General features: G+C 46.3%; 1 protein-coding gene, 1 long non-coding RNA gene and 2 pseudogenes across 5 annotated transcripts in view; 3 read left to right on the forward strand and 1 right to left on the reverse strand.

The window, feature by feature from the left end:
- The first annotated feature begins 2,080 nt into the window (after positions 1-2,080).
- LDLR (low density lipoprotein receptor) overlaps positions 2,081-19,644 on the forward strand; it is a 35,626-nt gene continuing 18,062 nt past the window's right edge. For 3 of the 4 annotated variants that reach the window (XM_036034356.1, XM_036034357.1, XM_036034359.1), the window contains exons 1-5: positions 2,081-2,154; positions 11,927-12,043; positions 13,181-13,303; positions 15,780-16,163; positions 18,463-18,585. In XM_036034356.1, the coding sequence (XP_035890249.1) occupies positions 2,103-2,154; positions 11,927-12,043; positions 13,181-13,303; positions 15,780-16,163; positions 18,463-18,585 (799 nt within the window). In that variant the 5' untranslated portion in view covers positions 2,081-2,102. The remainder of the gene's footprint in view (positions 2,155-11,926; positions 12,044-13,180; positions 13,304-15,779; positions 16,164-18,462; positions 18,586-19,644) is intronic. The other variant, XM_036034358.1, reaches the window with a different exon arrangement.
- Positions 2,773-7,020, forward strand: LOC118502281. Its single transcript, XR_004904992.1, has 2 exons — positions 2,773-3,795; positions 3,832-7,020. It is a non-coding gene; the product is annotated as an uncharacterized LOC118502281 (long non-coding RNA).
- LOC114504477 lies at positions 8,023-8,187 on the reverse strand (annotated as a pseudogene).
- Positions 13,435-15,439, forward strand: LOC118502280 (annotated as a pseudogene).

A 19,644-nucleotide genomic window follows, 5' to 3' on the forward strand; every position in this document is an offset into this window, starting at 1 on the left:
TGGTTTGCAGCCCACGCTCAATCCCCTGAGCTATGCCAGCCAGGGCAAAAGATTACTTTTAAGTACCTAGGAGAAAGAAAGTCTTCCCTGAAGAGAAGAAAATGATGCAGTTGCAACAGCCAGCCAAAAAAAAAAAAAAGCAAACCCATATATGATGTTTATTACACCAAAGGTGGCTCCAATCACTTCACACACACACACTTTTACCTAATACAATAACCTCTGAGCTAATTGCAGAAAAACAATGAAGGCTCCAAGCGGTAGAAGTAGAGATATTACCATAATCAGCATGACACTGTCCTCTGGGCAATACATGTCCATGTGTGGTGTTAGAAACAGAAGGGGCCTTATGATTTCCATAGGTAGATCAAAGGGAGACTTGGGAAGAGCGGTCCTGGAGACCCTGCTTAGGCCTTTGCACCCCAAGAATGTTCTTTTCAGAGCTTTTGTGACCCTTCGGCAGGCCTGCCCTTACATCTACATAGCACTAGGTCTGCAGACATAGTAGCTAAGTTCCTCTCTGGAAGAAAGCCTCTTCTTCCTGGTCACTCCTTCCAGGCCTGTTGAGAAGAAAGGGCCTCCTACCATCAGATGGTTAAGAGAAAGCTGGGCTTACAACAGCTGTGAAGCCGTGACTGGGATTCCAGTGTTTTCCCAGAAGAAACAGGTCTTGTAATTTTTCTGAAGGGAAATCAAAGCTATAGCCCTAAAATAAGAAAAAGTAGCATATGGTACAAGGAATGGAGTTTAATGGTAGCACATTCATAAATGTTGCAACAACTCCCAGAGTTGTTGGGCAAGTTGGGCGAGTTTATAACTTGCCCATCCTTGTGAATTTGCCCAGGTGAAAGCTAGTTATCTTATTTGACCGTGACACTGAACCTGCCAAGTAAGGGAAGAGGGCATTATTTTCTGCCCTTTCCAGGTTGTGCAAGTTAATTTACTCACCCAAGGTCTGTCTGATTCGAGTTGGGACTCTTAAATGCCACTCTGCTTATACACCTCTTCCTTTGTATTAATCACTGTTTTTCTGAGAGTTCCACTGTCCCCTTTCAGCCTCTTTTCTGCCTTCTTTCCTGGGTTTCCCATAGGCATGCTGTGAGCTTAGTGTGCCCTGCCAAGCTCAGTTTGTAAACCCCAGAGAACTCCGCTTCTCCTTGGGGGCACCCTCCAAGACTGCCAGACGCTTTTGTGAGCCTTTTTGGCAAGGGGCCACTGCAGCCGCACAAACCCAAAAGCTTCTGTCTATCCATCAGCCCTGTGTGGGTTCGGCAGTCAGATTGGTTCAGCCCCGGCAGCCCCGCTTTGTTGTGATCTTTCTTTGGGGAGAGGAAGCAGCCTGTTCGTTCATCTCCTCCTAAAAGGATAAATCATATTTATGTCCAGACTCCAGGCTTTGGGTCAGTTGATTTATGAGATGTTTTTGCTCATAATTCATCCAAGTGATGGATCCCACAAGACAAAATCAGTTTTTGCTTGTACTTCTGTAAGGATTTTATTTAAACGCCTCATTGACTACCATTTATACTGTGATTTGGAAGAACCATCTAAAAAAACTATATAGGACTAAACTCAGTTAAACTCTATATACAATTCCTGGACAGAAAAAGGCAAATATAGAAAGGAAGGGGAAATTTTTCCAACATCTAATTTTCCCTTTTGAGGCAGAGGGGACATTGCCGGTAGACAATTATATGATTTGGAAGAACAGTTAATATTTGGACACCAAAGAGAAAAGTAGCAATGAGAAGTTGTGGAGAATTTAAAGGACATCTTTCAGGAAACGCATATCCAGTTTGGGGAGGCTCAACTCCATGGGCGACCTAAATTCGAAAAAGCAAGTAGCGGGCCCTGGCGCGGCACTGGAAAGCCCTGGAATCCGTCAGGGTTTCACGGGTTAAAGGGGCCCATGTCACATCAGCCGTTCGAAACTCCTCCTCTCGCCTCGAGGTGAAGATATTTGAAAATCACCCCACTGCAAACTCCTCCCCCTATGAGAAACCTCACATTGAAATGCTGCAAATGACCCGGGTCCGCGTGCAGTCGCTGCCCGGCTGCGCGAAACCCAGGTTCCCAGCAGGGGCCAGGTCGTTGCTGAGAGCATGAGGCTGTGCTGGTTGTTCGCCCTGCTTCTTGCCGCGGTGGGGGCTGCAGGTAAGGCTGGCGCCAGGCCCCCGCGCGGGGCGGGTGAGCCCCCCGAATTCCAGAAGCCCCTTGGTAGTTTTTTGAAGGGGTAAGGGAAAAACCACTCCACTCGTGGGAGACGTGGGACAATGGCACAAAGTTCTCCAAAACAGCCGGGGAGAACATCAAGGGGCGCGACGGTTTGGGGAGACAGAGGAAACGGGATGCGGCTTTCCCCACTAGTCCCGTCGAACGGCGATTCCCCTTGTCTCCCTCAGACCCAGGCACTGAATCTCCAGCTCTGGGGAAGCTGGACTCTCCTCCCACAGTTACTCTAGGAGCGACGGTGACCCTTAGCTCGCCTGCTCAGCCTACAGGTCCCTGTGAGTGCTTCCCCGAGCCCGCCCGCAGGCAGGAGTCACCGAGGCGGCCAAGTCGACTTTGTCCTGCTCGAGGGCGCCGCTGGCTCTAGGAGCAGAGCGGAAGGCGTCCTACAGGCTCGTTTCCAGCGAGCTTCTGACCAAGGCCAACGCCTCCCACCCCGCCCCCAGCTCCGCCCCCGAGCTCCCATTGGGCGCGATTCAAACAGGCGAGCCTTGAGCCTCTCCTCTTGAGGCGGGAAGTCGGGTGCCTCCCTTTCCCACCAATGGGAGGCGGTAACTGTGGAGGTGCGCGCGTGTGGGGCGGGGCTTGCGCAGGACTCGCGCCACACTTAGTTCACAGTGAGGCAGTCGGAGGCGACCCCGTCTTTCACTCCTGTCCTGGGCTCCCATCACAAAGGAGGTGACACTTCTCAGAGCCCTGTAGCCGCCTCCTGGAGCATGGACAGGGGGCCCGCCGAGCGCCCAGTTCCCCTCGGCGAAGGCCGGGGTTTCCTCTGCGATTTGTGCCCAGGGCTTCACCCCCACTTTGTCTTCGAGGCCTCCCTCGCTTCGCCCGCTTGAGACGTGACACAGACGGGTCCCAGGACCACCTTCAGAGCCTTGGTTCTTTCCGAGACTGAAACGTTTCCTCTGAAACGCCCTCCCCCACTCTGTCGGACGGGAAAGATTAGCTCGCCTTATTGGGGGCTGGGCGGGGACTGGGAGGCAGCGACACCAGACGGATCCCTCCGAGTTGCGTTGTTGGTTCAGAGGCCCTCAGTGGGTTCAGTTGAACTGTCTATGTGACAATTTTTCACTTTAGGGTGTTTCAAATTTAGATTTGGGCAGGAAGCTGGTTGGTGCACGATCCTGAGTGGCTTTAAATGAGCTAGCAGAGGCATTTGACCTTTCTGGATGATAGATAAATACTGTCCTTTTACTTTGTATAACCTGCTCAACCCATAAAAAGTTTGGGATTACTTGATTAACAGGATTTCGGAAACCGTCCAACCCTTGGAATCCCTACCTGTGACACAGGTTTCTGCTGGGAGGGGGGAAAGGGAGGCCCCAGTAGGTTGCAGACACAGCAGAGGACTAGCGTAATAATTCAGCCACTAATTGTGAAGTAAAGGGAATGTGGCTTGGTCAAGAGATACTTGACTAACCAGTATTTCACTTGCTGATGGACTCGTTCCCCAGGAGGAAATAATGGCAGTGAAGCCTTGAGCAAGATGCATTGCTTACTTTGGTTTTCTCTCCCACTGTGTGGCTGCGGATCTGATGTATCTATCTATCTCCTGTTCTCAAGGTCTTCATCCCCATACATCTATCTCCTGTTCTCCAGGTCTTCATCCCCACTTTGTCTTCAAGATCGTCCTTGCCCTTGGCCAGCCCAGGGCATGTCACAAATGTGCCCCATGGCCATCTGAGTCCTGATGTTTTCCCCAGACCCTTGGGAACTGGCAGCTACTTCTCTCTTCTGATGCAAACAGGATGTGGAGCCCTGGTTGCTCCAGCTTGTTCCTGGGCTGTCTTCAAGGCATTTCAGGTGGGGTGGGGGTTCCTTGTCTGTTTCCTTTGGAAATGAAAGTAGTCAGAGTTGGACCTTCATTTAACCAGATCGGAATCCCTTAACAGCTGTCTGACAATGGAGCAAAAGTATGAAGGCCACCGTAAGAAGGTATATTAAGATTAACAAAAAAAGCAGGCAATTCCATAGATTATCACAGATTCCACTTACTTGTGGGAAGATTGGGTCAGAGTGGAAGAGAACCCAGCAGTTCTGTGTAAAGTATTTACTAAAGACTCCCATTACTGTGCCTTCTTAATATTATAACTCAGGTACTAACTATTGACAAGACCAAGGGACAAAGAATGCAGTGGTTCCAGGGCCGTACATCCTGGTGGTCCATACTATCATTATTCATCTAATGGTCATCCTGGTTATTACTAACAAAAGTGTTTATGGCTAGATTTTAAGGATCACAGGTACTCATTAACTAGAAGGATTTGATACGCTTACTAAAGGCAGTGAGTTTGGTCAAAGGTCACAGCATGGAAGGACATAAAGAGGGAAATGGTTTTTTGTTCACATCTACGCCTATGTAATGGCTGCGTGTGAAGTATCAAGTATGTCAAGGGCACACCCAAACTCAGAGAAAACAGAGTATCCTGTTAAGAGTTGTATCTGCTTTAGCAACTTCTTCCAGAGCAACAATGGAAAAAGATAGGTAGAGCTCTTTTGAGACTGCAAACCTTTAGGGGAATTCTGTGCCTCATTCTTTCCAGGCTAGTCCTGCTCTATCTGTAGGTTTCCCCCCTGATAAGATTAAATTCTAGATGCCTTTGTTATTGGATGCTTTGATGGTCCCTTACATTCCATGTTAAGGACATTAATAACATCCACATTTTGCCCAGTTGTCAAGCAAGTGACCATTTGTCGCTAAGACGCTGTGGAAGCAACCAGTAGTGATCACTCCCTGCTCCCCAGCGTTGCTGACAACAAAATCTGTCGTGATCACTCCTGGGGAAGACACCTTGGCATCTGTGTTTGGAAAAGGCCACTGGTAAATTGATTTCTCGTTCATTTTCAGCTGAGTCTGTTAGTTCCAGCCATTTTGTTTTTTTCCAGGAAATGATTCTATCTGCAGTTTTGATTTCCCTTACCACATCTATCTTCAGGAAGTCGATGTAAGAAATGTCCAGATCTGCAGAAATTTTCATGAGTTTGTTTGAGACAAAGTGACAACTGCCAGGAAGCAAAATTTCTATGGACTGAGAAAATGTTCTAGAAAATTGCAGTTTTGCAGCTTATTTTATACATGAGAATCAAAGTAGGAAGCATAGGGAGAGTTACATGAAACCCACTGTCAGTTGATTAAGGGAGCAGGAGAAAGCGAATCGGGGAAACCTCTGAGACTGGATAAAGAGTAAACCGGAGAGACACATACTTCTTTTACATTGGTGGGTACAGGATAGTTAATGACTAACATTACTAAAACTTAGAGATGGTATTCGGGGAACAAGATAACAATGAGGGGTTCTGTGGTCTCATGCTGTGGTGCAGAAGTGGTGCCCCAACAGGTCTGGAAAAGATTACTCTGATTTGTCAAAGCTGTGTTATCTTAGATGCAAAAGGACGGTAGACAGGCTCCCTTAAGGTAAAGGTTCATCTTTGTCAAGGAAGCTACAGGCCTAGGACATGACTACCCACCATGACTGTCTTTTTTGTTCGGAATTTTTATGTTCTGATTATCCTGTGTGGTTAATTTCAGTCTCTGAGTCTGTAAGGCTGCCATGCTGGCCTCCCCTGAGTTTGTCAGGCTTAGTAAGGGGCCCCTTTTTCGTCCGTAAGTCCCATGCGACACTGACCATCAAAGACATTTATTTAATACCTGATTTTTGTGCTGGAGAAAAAGTAGAAATGTATTCTCCTGTTCTGCTTGATAACTGTATTCATAATTTGTCACTCATAACAGGAGAGATTTAACAGCTAGAATTTAGAGATATTTGCGGGGTGCGGGGTCTGTGTTTATGTAATTTTAGGCATCCCGAGCAGGAGGAGACATGGAAGTGAGTGCTCCCTTTTGTTTCTCCTGAAATTTAAATGAAACTGACTTGGGAAACCCAAACCTTGCTTCCGCAACAGGGAGGAAACAAGACAGATGTGCCTTTCCTTTGGGCTGTGGTGTTTAGAACAGAACTAGATCCGTCCCCTTGCTCTGGACGGTCCTGTCTGCTGTGGGGACTCCCAGCTGATGTGTTGTTACTTGAGCTCCCTGTTTCTGATTGCTGTCCCACCAGCAAGACCCTGGGACTTTGTTCTCAGCTAACCACTCTCTGGCTACACCTGTAACAGTACAATCTATCCACTTATCAAACATTGGAACTGAGCCAGCTGTCGAATGACCTGGTCTGATAGAAGTAGGTAATAGTGGGGTCTTCCTGTCAGTGAGGTCTTCTGCCATCTGTAACTAGCAAATATTTGGAGAACTGTTACCAGGTGAAGGCTTGAATTCCAGGAAAGGGGTTTATTGTTTTTTATCTTTATACGTCTTTAAAGGACCTTAGGATGTTGTTGTTATTTCCAGTGGCACCTGTTGTGTGTAAGATGGGTCCTTATGCCAAGGTTGGGCAGCAGGAGCATTAGTGGTGTGGACAAAAAAGTGGTTCCACAGAAAGTAACTTCACAGGATATTCTAATCATAAATCCTAACTGAGCAGGTCATGGGGGGTAGTCACACCTCAGACGTGAAACTTCTTCAGTAAAAGGCCATCTCTGCCTTAAGCAAGCCCTGTCCATTGTTTCTGCGCATCTAGGTTGGCACGCCTTTGAAATAAGTGTGACCACCCTCAAGATAGCACATAATATTGTTAACTGTCCTGTAATCCAATCCCCACTTTGCTTTCTTCCACCTACATGTAATGTTCCTTCCGTTCCTTCCTTAACCTCAAATGCATGAAAGAAACTGCAAAACTGTCAGTTCTGCAGAGCATTTAAGATCTCGCTTCCTGGCACCTATTGTCAGTTTAGTTCAAAAACAAAACAACAAAACCCTCTTACACAAATTCCTCACAGGTTTGGATGTTCTTCTGTCGACAGTGATAACCAAAGCTTTGAGCACAAGAGGAGGAGGGGGGTGAGGACAGAAGCTCCTCCTCTGAGACCCTCATTGCCAGGGCCCCTTGCCTTAACTTCCTTTTTAGTTTTGCTTTTTTCCCCCTAAGATTCCTCCTATTCCAGTTGCTTTGTGTCCACCCTGTGTCATTTCCTCTTTTCAGCATGACTACGATTGTGATTCAGTTGGGAGTCACTGGGGTGTGTTGCAGAGGCTTCTCTGAAAGAGATATCCTGTTATGATCCGTGGTCGGGCAATACAGTTACCATACCAGTACATGGTGCCCGATTCCAGAGCTCAACTCACTCCCTCCCCTCGTCACTCCTACCCCCTTCTACCCCTGTCTCCACTGCCTGGGCCTTGTAAGTCACACTTACCAAGCTCTGTTGATTCTTCAAATCACTCCTTTATTTATCCCTTTATCACCTCTGTCTTCCTTGGGGCCCCGTATATCTCTTCTAATCTCAGCGGAGTGGCTTCTTAATCTTTGTCAGGAGCATTGGAATTGAGCTTTGAAGACCCAGAGTTGTTATTTATTTTTTAAATTGTGGTATAATTAACATAGAATAAAATGGACAGATACTAAGTGAACAACAGTCCAGTGAGTTTTTATACACAGCTGTTTCGATGTAATCACCTCCTGCTTGGATACAGGCTATTTCTAGCTTCCCAGAAAGTTTTCCTGTGCCCCTTTCTCTAATTACTCACCACTCCCTGCCCCGACCCCAGAGGCAACCGCTCCTCCGAGTCCTATTATAGATTAGTTTTGCCTGAACTGGAACTTCACATGAATGCAGAGCACATACCCTTGAACAAAATGTTCAGCAAGTCATCTGTGTGGATATGTTCCTTAGCTATTTGTTCCTTTTTATTGCAAAGTCCTGCCCCATTGGATGAACACATCACCCCCCCACCCCCCCATTGTAGGCTGAGTTTATTACGTCAGCATCTGGGCATGGCTCTGTTTTTATTTTTTATTTTTTTAATGCTGTGCCTCCTCCTCATGGTTTCGGGTGCTCTGCACGTTCAGAGAAATGTCTCTAGTAGTAAACTATGAAAGTGATCCCTGAAAGTACAGTCTTTGGGTAAGGCTCTTTTTTTTTTTCCCAATCTTTAATCCTCACAACATTCTCTTAAAAATAGGGACCAGTCTCCTCCCTCATTTTACAGATAGGGAAACCGAGACCTAGGAGGATTAAGTCAGCTGCCCAAATCGGCCTAGTTAAATGGCAGGGGAAGCCGGTCACACCCAGGTGTGTCTACCCGACTCCCTACCCCGCCTCTCGAAACCAGCATGAAAGTGCTGGGGACCCCATCAGTGTAGACCTGGGGAAAGGACTCCCTTCCATGGATCCCTTTGCCAGGAACGCCAAATCAGATTTCTCCTTCTGTCCACATATTTGTGAACTCAAATACTTACATGCATATGTACATAATGTAAGTAAATAGGTAAAATAATTTATTTTTAAAAAGTGATTTGTATGCCCTGGCTGAGTGGCTCAGTCGGCTGGAACAACGTCCTGTGCTCCGAAAAGGCTGCTGGTCAGAGCATGTCCAGAAGGCTACTGACCGATGTTTCTCTCTCTCTCTCACTTCCTCTCTCTCTCTAAAATCAATAAAAACAGCTCTGGCCCATCTGGCTCCTTTGGTTGGGCATTGTCCGGCAAAGCAAAAGGTTGCTGTTTTGATTCCTGGTCAGAGCACATGCCTGGGTTGCAGCCAATCAATTGGTGTTTCTCTCACATCCATGTTTCCCTTCCTCCCTTCCCCTCTCTCTAAAAATAAGTAAATAAAATATTAAAATAAATAAATGAAATCAATAAAAACATATCCTTGGGTGAGGATTGAAAAAAATAAAATAAAATAACTTTTTCAAGAAAAAAAAAACAACCCAAGTGTTTAATTGTGCTCCACAGACTCCAGGACAGTGAGATGGTCATTTTGCAAGGTCCTTCAAAAGTCCCAAAAAGGCAGAACATTCCTTGACAGCTGCAGTCAGGTCATAGAAAATTATAACCCATCTTACCTTTTCTTGGCATCTTATGGCTGTAGCAACAGCCTGCCTGCCTAGTGTATAAAGGTAATACACTCTGGGTAGTGGAACAGTTTCCCAAAGTTAGCCAGAGGAGAGTAATCAACTATAGCAAACAGTGTCCCCTTCTCCAGGAAGGTGGTTTTCAAACTGGTGGGCATTTAAAGAAAATATCCAGTTGGTGTGAGTGTTGTCCTGATACACCAAGATTGGGGGTTTGATCCCCAGCCAGGGCACAGACAAGAATCAACCAATAGACGCATAAATAAGTGGAACAACAAGTCAATGTTTCTCTCTCTCTCTCTCTAAAAATCAACAAATAATTTTAAAAATTTAAAAATCAGCCTTGGCTGGCGTAGCTCAGTGGATTGAGTGTGGGCTGCGAACCAAAGTGTCGCAGGCTAGATTCCCAGTCAGGGTACATGCCTGGGTTGCAGGCCATGACCCCCAGCAACTGCACATTGATATTTCTCTCTCTCTCTCTTTCTCCCTCCCTTCCCTCTCTAAAAATAAATAAAATCTTTAAAAAAAATTAAAAATCAATTGATAAAAGGAAAAACCTTCTTAATCTTCTTACAAGGATAACAAAACATACAAGTGATACATCCATAAATAAGAACTTATACTTTACATACTATTTGCCTACAGAATATCTGATTCATGAGGAAAATTCTGTTAGCTGCTTTTATTGGTTTTATCTTATTTCCTTATTTATTAAGTATAAAGCATGCTGAGATAAGCCAGATCAGAATTATTAGCCTCATTGTTTAGTTTATATAGGAAATCAAAGTTTATACTTTGAACTTCAAAGGTTATTATTATCAGAGTCACCAACTAATAAAAGTTGGCTTTCATTCCAGGTTACATACATCAATATATTTAATTTATTTTTCTTTAAGATTTTATTTATTTATTTTTAGAGAGAGGGGAAGGGAGGGAGAAAGACAGGGTGAGAAACATCAATGAGAGAGAGAAACATCAGTTGGTTGCCCCCCCCCCCCCCCCCCCCCCCGTATGCACCCCATGGGGTGCCGAACCTGAAACCCAGGCATGTGCCCTGATCAGAATTGAACAGGTGACCTTTGCTTTGCAGGATGATGCCCAGTCAAACGAGCCCCATGGGTCAGGGTTCAAAACATTTTAAATTAAAGTGTACTATCCAAAATGCAATTCTGTCAATATAATTTTGATCTCTTTTCCAAGGTGCAGAAATCATGTATTCAGCCCTGGCCACTGTGGCTCAGTTGGTTAGAACGCCATCCTGTAACCAAAGGGTTTCAGGTCTGATCCTCAGTCCAGGCACCAACGAAGGGCAAATGACCCATGTTTTTCTTACATTGATGTTTCTTTCTCCCCCTTCCTCTCTCTCTAAAAGCAAGAAAAATAATGTCCTCGGGTGAGGATTTTTAAAAAAATCAATAAAATCGTGTATTTATACATTTACACAATGGAATTCTATGCAGCAGAAAGAAAGAAGGAGCTCCTACCCTTTGCAACAGCGTGGGTGGAGCTGGAAACCATTATGCTAAGCGAAACAAGCCAGTCAGTGACAGACAAATACCATATGATATCACCTTTAACAGGAACCTAAACAACAAAACAAAGAAACAAGCAAAATATAACCAAAGACACTGAAATAGAGGACAGGCTGACAGTGACCAGAGCGGGGAGAAGAGGGAATTTCAGGGGAGAATGGGAAGGGTTTACAGGAACAAATTTAAAGGACACAGGGACAAAAACTAAGGGGAGGGTGGTGATGGGAGGGAAGTGGGGAGAGTTGGGCGGGTGGGCTGGAATGGGAGTAAAAGGGAGAAAACTGTACTTGAACAATGATTAAAATAAAAAAATAAACAAAATCATGTATTTAAGGATATTTCCCCAAAACTCCAAACACTTACTTTGTCATTGTCATCTTCTTTTTAAATTTTGAGAGTGTGTTCATTAAAAGCTGGGGAGACTGACACAAGGAAGGGCTTAGCAGAGAAGAAGCAATAGGAAGAAGCCTAGGCTGGGCTGCTTCAGCTCACTGGGAAGTCAGAGAGAAGGGTCCTTGGGGACGGGTTCATGGGGTTGGCCTGGGACGAGCTGCCCCTACCCATGCTCCTCTGGTCGCAAGTCTCACGAGGTCTCTTAGAGTTAGGAGATGTGTGCCTGTGGGGGAAGAAAAGGAGGGAAGGAAAGACACAGGCATGCTACTGGGAGTGAGAACGTGCTGCTTTGTCTTCATTTTTATCTAAAAAACTGAGTCTTTTTTTTTTCTAGGAAAAGTTTTCTCATTACATTTAAGCCTACTGTTTCTGTTCCATTTCCTTTGACTTGACATTCAGGTGTCTGATTATCTTTGCTGCTGGGGTTCTGCTCTCTGACCTCCACATTAACAATTTATCATAATTTTTCTATTTCCATTCTCCCTACTGGAGAAAGCTCCTCCAGTTCTAATGGTTTTGCAGTGTCAATGTTCCTCAGTACTGTTTCCACTGTGGGTTTATAACATGCTAAGTAATTTTCTTCATTGATGTGCATGAAACTTCTATTATTTTGTTCCCAGGTCCTAATGGATTCATACTTTGGACTCAGCAACCATTCTGTCAAAGTCTTATACATTGTTGACAAGTCTTACTTTTGGATGTGTTTTTGCCCTCTCCTGCTTTTGGTTCATGAAATTTACATTGCTGTGCATGTTTCACTTTCTGGGCACCTCAGTGTTACAATAGGGTTATAGGTTGTGTGGTCAGTTTCTGACCCTGGCATTGAAACTTTCTTCCCCTTTCCTTCTCTCTTATTGAAAGACAAATGTGAGAGAAATGAGTTCCTCTGCCACAATGGGAAATGCATCTCCTACAAGTTGGTTTGTGACGGGAGTCCTGAGTGCCCCGATGGCTCTGACGAGTCCCTGGAGACATGCAGTGAGTGCCCTTTGGGTGTGACACACATGCAACCCTTTTTGATGGTAGCAGGTGACAAATGAGGTGGATTTTGGCCATCAGACTGATATATTTAACAATGAGTTGGGAGATGGGGAGTGAAGGTATTACTAAAACTTCCCTTGAACAGCTTTCTTCTTTTTTAGAACCCAAGGGGAAGGGAGGGGGAAAGAGAGGGGGAGAAACATCAATCAGTTGCCTCTCCTATGCCCCCAACCACAGATGTGGCCACAACCCAGGTATGCCCCCTGACCGACAGCAACCTTTCAGTTTTTGGGATGAGGCCCAACCAACTGAGCCACACCAGTCAGGACAACAGCTGGGTTTTTTTTGTTTGTTTGTTTTGTTTGTTTGTTTGGCTGTTTTTTAAAAGATTTTATTTATTTTCAGAGAGAGGAGAAGGGAGGGAGAGAAACATCGATGCAAGAGAGAAACATTAGTTGGCTGCCTCCCTCAGGCCTCCAACCAGGGACCTGGCCTGCAGCCCAGGCATGTGCCCTGACTGGGAATCGAACTAGCAACATTTTGGTTCACAGGCCAGTGCTCATTTCACTGAGCCACACCAGCCAGGGATGTTTTTTATTTTGTTTAATTGAGTTGAAATTCACAGAACACAAAATGAACCATTTTAAAGTGACCAGTTCAGCCCTGGTTCATGTGGCCCAGTGGACTGAGTGCCGGCCTGCAAACTGAAAGGTTGCTGGTTTGATTCCCAGTCAGGGCACATGCCTGAGCTGCAGGCCAGGTCTCCAGTTGTGGGCATATGAGAGGCAACTGATAGGTGTATCTCTCTCACGTTGATGTTCCTCTCCCTTTCTTCCTCCCTTTCCTTCTCTCTAAAAATAAATAAATAAAATCTTAAAAAAAGCTCTTGGAGGCTAAAAAATACTATTTTAAAGAAGTGACCAGCTCCGTAGCATTAATATATTCACAATATTGTGTAACTACCACCTCCAGCTCATTCCAAAATGTAGCATCTAATTTTTAGTAAGCTCCATTAAATTTTGACCCAGAAGGGTGGGATTTCTGAAAACCTTGGATTCTTCCTTGCACAGCTAGGGCTGATGAGGCAGACTGGACTTCCCTTTGAGTTAAAACTCAGCGCTGTCTCCCCCACAGTGTCTGCCACCTGCAGGCCAGAGGACTTCAGCTGCGGGGCTCTTGTCAACCGCTGCATTCCTCAGCTCTGGAGATGTGACGGCCAGATGGACTGCGAGAACGGCTCTGACGAGCGAGACTGCCGTGAGTGTGGCCCACGTACCAGGGCAGCCATGCATGCGGCCCACCTGGACCCTGGGCTGCGTGCAGATTTGTTCTCCAGAAGCCCGGCCCCAACTGTGGATCCACTGCTCCATCTCCTGGGGGTTTGTCCAAGCCCCCTCCCCCCCACTGAAGCCTGCCTTGACTAGAAGGTGGTGCAACAGGTAGTGATGCCCCCTCTCTTAGGGCTACCAGCACACTCAGCAAAGTTTTTCTTCTCAAGTGTCCGCCACATGGCGCACCCTCCTGTCAGTGAGCCCTGTGACCACCGTCAGCCACCCCTGGGGGCTAAGCACACAGTAGGGACTCACCCACAGAGACTTGCTCACCCGACTAACTGCTAAGGGGAGGGAAGCTTCACCAAGCTGAGGCTTCTACAAAGAAACAAGGCCAAGAGTCCGGGAGGGGAGTTCCCTTTGGACCTGTGTGTCTGTCTTGGCTCTTCAATTTTATGTATTATTATTATTATTGTTTTTTTCCCCAGTGGTGTAGTTTTTTATTTTTAAAGGAAGTAAGGCTATCAAAAACAAAATAACAGAAAAAATTAAATAACTAAGATGACATTAAATCTTCAAGGTCACAAAATATAAAAACCCTTAGGAGATTTTAAAAAAAATAATGAAACATGTTTACTTACACTTACTTTAGAAATACACACCTAACCACCATCAGTGGTCATCTGATAAAACACCTTCCGGGAGAACATTTTAAAATAAAATGGATAGATGTCCTTTCCAGGTGTTCTTTTTTTCCTTCCAGTCTCACTGAGATATAATTGACACGCAACACTGTGTAAGTGGAGGGTTTGGGGGTGGCTGTGGCCCCAGGATGATAAACGCCCCTCCTCCCCCTGCCTTCAAGTCATTCTCGCTGTTTCAGAGCGAGAAGATCACCATGAACAAGGACACCAAGGTACCCAATGCCTGTTTGTTCACTGTCAGCAGAGATGATCATGCACTAGGAAATATTATTAAATCACAGCTGCTGAAGGACCCGCAGGTGCTCTTTGCTGGCCACGAAGTCCCCTACGTCTAGGAGCACAAAATCATCTGTGTGCAGACCACACCAGACTACACCCCCGGAGGCCTGCACCAGGGCCATCACAGACCCTGTCAGCAAGCTCTTCCCGCTGGAAGAGCGATTCCAAGTGGCCATCAAAGACAAGCAAGAAGGAAACAAACAGTCTGAAACAGTACTCTTGCTTGGCTAGTTCCTACCTTGCACCGGGCCCTCCTTTGGGCATGGAGTGAAGGAGAGCAGCTTCTCCCAGACGTGGGCCTTGCTGGAGAGCCCCTCACCCCTGACACCAGTGTGACTTGCATATAGATTCTAGTTCATCTTCCTAATAAAGTATGGCAGGAAAAGACCCGCATGTGAGCTGAAGCAGAGGTCACACCTTATAGCAAGTGGGCTGTCGGATTTAGTGGTGGTGGATGACCTGTCCCAAGGCCACAGTGGGGCCACATTTCAGAGTGGATTGGCCCAGACACCAAGATTTCTATCTGAGAGGGTGGCAGGAACAAACCTGTTCTGGACCAACAACTGGGGACCTGAGGGCTTCCTGGGAGGCAGTGTCGAGCAGAACGGAACCCAATACCTGTGCACCTCCGTGAGTCTCTGCTGTGGAAGCTTTCGCTGCTGGGTCAGCCTGTCTCACTCAACATAACACCCCCAGACGGGGCCCACAACCACTTCCCCCGGCTTCTCCTCTATGGGGCAGGGTTCAGTAAAAATATCCACCGATTACAACAAACAACAAAAACATTGTGAAAGTTTAAAGAGTATGTAATGAGTTGATACACATTCAGCCTTCTGAAATAGCAGGTTTCACCTCCATGGATTCAACCAATTGCAGATTGAAAATATTGGGGGAAGAAAATTCCAGAATGTTCCAAAAGGCAAAACTTGAATTTGCTGTGTGCTGAGTACTAGCCTGAATTTACCCAAATGAAGTGATATGTAGGCACAAGCTCCTATGGCCTATATATAAATGCAGGTTATGTGCAAATGTAGGTTTTACACAAATACAAACAAAAAAGGGACTCGATTAAGCATTCTTGGATTTGGGTATCTGGAACCAACCCTCCCACCCCAGGATACTGAGAGATGATTATATTGTGGAAGGATCACCAGTAAGTTACTTAACACCTCTATCAATTCACATAATCATCACTTTTTTTGGGGGGGGGGTCCTCTTTTAAAAATAATAACAACAACAACAACAAACCCTTAATTAGTACTTCCTTAGTGCCAGCCCAACCTGAGAGCTTACTCAGCAGTCCTCCTAACACCGTCCTGAGGCGCTGAGGGTTCCGAGGTTCCCGGACGCTCCCCACCTCTCCAGGGTCCACCTAACTGGGTTCTGGCCTCTCCTCTCTCAGTGTCCCGCATCTGCGGAATGGGCTGGTGTTGGGGGGCAGGGGCTCCCAGTGACCTGGTTTCCCATCGGTCCCTGCAGCCCCCAAGACCTGTTCCATGCTGGAGTTCCGCTGCGACGACGGGAAGTGCATTGACATAGAGTTCGTCTGCGACTTAGACCGAGACTGCTTGGACGGCTCCGACGAGGCACACTGCCCGGCGCCCACCTGCAGCCCCGCCCACTTCCAGTGCAACAGCTCCACCTGCATCCCGAAGCTGTGGGCCTGCGATGGCGACAGCGACTGCCAAGACGGCTCAGACGAGTGGCCGCAGAGCTGCGGGGGCCGCAACACGTCCGCCCAGCACAGGCAGCACCCGTGCACGGACCTCCAGTTCCACTGCCACAGCGGAGAATGCATCCACTTCAGCTGGCACTGCGACGGCAGCGCGGACTGCAAGGACAAGTCTGACGAGGAGAACTGTGGTGAGGGCGCGGGCGCTGCCCTGGCCTGGCCGTGTGCTCCCCGAGTGTGGGGCTGGTGGTGCCTTTAGGTGGTTTAACGATCTCAAATCACTTGCTCATTTAGTTCATTTCATTTTTGAGAGGGGAGTAAGCCACAGCTCATGAAATATTTTGGTTCAGGAAGAATCCTGGGCTCCAGGCCTGGCTGGTGACATGGAGCTGCGTGACCCTTGGTCAAGGACTCAACCTCCGGGTTCTGTGGTGTCCTCCCCTGTCGAGTGGGGCAACAGCGTTGGCCTTGGTAGGCCAAGGTTAGAGTCCATTGCCGCCCCATAGAACTTTCTGTGGTCTGTGCCACCCAGTGAAGTAGCCACTGGCCAGCGCAGATAGTGCAACTGAAGAACGGGCTTTATTTCATTTGATTATTGTTTTCTTTGGTGTTTTTTTCTTTTCTAAAATTTTGTATTATTATTTCATTTTAATTTATTGAAAGTTAAATGGCTGCACATGGTTAGTAGCTCCCGCGGTGGAGACAGTGCAGATGGAGGCTCTGGCCCTGTCTGTGTCGTGCTCCTGAGCCCACAAGCCTGTATCTCGAGGTTGGTTAGTAGTATAGAGCCACTGTGAATCCAGAAGATATCTTCTTCTATTTTAAAAGAGTGTATTTATTTATTTTTAGAGAGAGGGGAAAGGAGGGAGAAAGAGAGGGAGAAAAACATCAATCAGTTGCTTCTCAGATGGGTACGGAATCCGCAGCCCAGGCCTGTGCCCCGACCAGGAATCCAACTCAAGATCCTTTGCTTTAAGGAATGATGCCCAACCAACTGAGCCACACTGGTCAGGGCTGGTTGCTATTTTTTAAAAGATTTTATTTATTTATTTTTAGAGAGAGGGAAGAGAGGGAGAAAGAGAGAGACAAAAACATCAATGTATAGTTGCCTCTTATATGTCCCTAAGTGGCTTGCAACCCAGGCATGTGTCCTGACTAGGAATCAAACCAGTGACCTTTTGGTTCACAAGCTGGTGCTCGGTCCACTGAGCCACACCAGCCAGGGCTGCCTGTTATTTTTTGAATGCATAGATATACATATGGGTTAAAAATAGGATCATTCCCCTTTTCATAACATGTCACATCAGAGTAAGTACTCCCTTGAACATAAAGAGCTCCAAACAGTAGATATATATTTTTAAAGATGGGAAGGGTATCATTTTGCTCACAGATTTATTATCTCTTCTCGCTGACATCCTGAGGTTGGATTTTTAAAAAATTTTATTTATTTTTAGAGAGAGGGGAAAAGAGGGAGGAAGAGAGGGAGAGAAAAGTTTCCATCAATGTGTGTTTGCCTTTCATGCACCCCACACTGGGGACTGGCCCGCAACCCAGGCATGTGCCCTGACTGGGAATCGAACTAGTGACCCTTTGGTTCATAGCCCATGCTCAATCCACTGAGCTACACCAGCCAGGGCTGAATTTTTAAGTTATATGAATTTTTATTGTGAAATAGAGCTCACAGGAAGGTGCATAAAATATAAACATACAGCTTGGTGGCTGAGCATAAAGCAAATCCTGTGTGAGGTAAAGTTCTGGACCATAGCCAGCAGCACCCTGTTCCAGTCACCACGTGCATCCTGAGCTCTCACTGTAATGTCTTTGTCACCTGGCCTCCTGTCATCACATTCTTCGTGTTCGTGGTCTGCTCAGCGGTACTGATCGGAGTTGTCGTGGTTCACCCGGCCTGCCTCTGTCTGACCGGGACCATATCATTGCTTTTTTTGCTGAGAAGCGCTCCTTGGGTCTGTAGTTGTTGAACGAATTTTTCGATCTAAAAATGCACAGAAGGCAAACCTGGAGAGAAGTCTAGGACATACCCTAATAGTTGTGGTGGAACACTTGGACTTCAGGGTGCTTTCCTCCACTTTCCAATTTTCCAAATTTTGCTTTGTTACTTTAGTAATAATATTCCATGATGCTTCTTCATTAAGGAAGAAAGTACCTAGTGCCATAAGAGAAAGAAAATCTAAAATCTACGTTGGTTACATGTGAGAGTAGGGGAGTTTCCCCCCATGGTGGGGAGGGAGGCCACCTCTTTCCTCTTTTTCCTGTGCGAAGAAGCAGATAAAATGGATGATCCACTGTCTTCTTCTGGTATAAGAGGCTGGGTGTGTTTTTTCACATCTAAACCTCATTCATCTACATGCTGTCCCCAAGGCCCAGGACAGCTGACTTCTGTTAGGCTGTTGGAAGATTGTTTCTTCAAATGTGAGGGTTCTTTTGTCTTCGTCTCTCCTGAGAAAAACCAACACATGCTGTCTTTCCCAGCTGTGGCCACGTGCCGGCCTGACGAGTTCCAGTGCTCAGACGGGACCTGCATCCACGGCAGCCAGCAGTGTGACAGGAAGTATGACTGCAGGGACAGGAGTGATGAGCTGGGCTGCATCAACGGTGAGCTCAGTGCCCGGAGAGCCCTCGGCTGCCAGGAGGGGATGGGGGTACACACAGGGTGGATCCCAGACAAGGGCAGATGCTCCCATAGTCAGCCCCATACCAGCTGTGTGTCCTTGGGAAAGTTACTTGACCCCTCTGATCTGAAAAAAAAATGTGTATAATGAAAGCACCTACCTGAGGACTATAAGATTTCATGAGGTAGAAGTGTGCAAAGCCCATATCTTTGAGCTCAGAGTTACATGGACAATACAATTCTCTGTAAAGATGCTCCTGAATTTACAACACAGCAGTTGCACTCCTGGGAACGACCTGGGAGAGACTCACACCCAGGCTCCAGGATGTGCAGGCAGCACCATGCTAACAGCAAACCACTGGAAGCAGCCTGGGTGTTCATCTACCAGACAATTTAAAATGTTTTCATGTGGTAAAACACACACAACATAAGCATAATGCTTTTTAAAGTTTTATTAAGGTATTTAGAGACTGAAACAATTTAGTGAACAAAAAGTTAAATTCTGGTAATGCACTGTCTTTTTTTAATTGTGGTAAAATATGTACAACATAAAATTTACCATCTTAACCATTTTTAAAAAGATTTTATTTATTTATCTTTAGAGAGAAGGGAAGAGAGAGAGAAAGAGGGATGATGTGTGAGAGAAACATCATCAGGTTGCCTCTCACACACCCCCAGCTGGGGACCTGGCTCACAACCCAGGCATGTGCCCTGACTGGGTATTGAACCAGTGACCCTTTGGTTTGCAGACTAGCACTCAGTCCACTGAGTCACACCAGCCGGGGCTTAATCATTTTTAAGTATATAGTTTGGTGGCATTCAGCACATCCACATTGTTGTGCAGCCACCTCCACCACCCATCTCCAGAACTTTGTTATCTTCCCAAACTGAAACTCTGCCCCGATTAAGTGTGAACTCTCCCTCCCCAAGTCCCTGACACCCCTCCCTATGCACTTGACTCCTCTAGGGTATGAGTGAAATCATATAGTATTTGTCCTCTTGTGACTGGCTTATTGATGCCCTCCAGATTCATCCACGTTGTA

The sequence above is a fragment of the Phyllostomus discolor genome, chromosome 8, assembly GCF_004126475.2.
Source record: "Phyllostomus discolor isolate MPI-MPIP mPhyDis1 chromosome 8, mPhyDis1.pri.v3, whole genome shotgun sequence".
NCBI classification, from domain to species: domain Eukaryota; kingdom Metazoa; phylum Chordata; class Mammalia; order Chiroptera; family Phyllostomidae; genus Phyllostomus; species Phyllostomus discolor.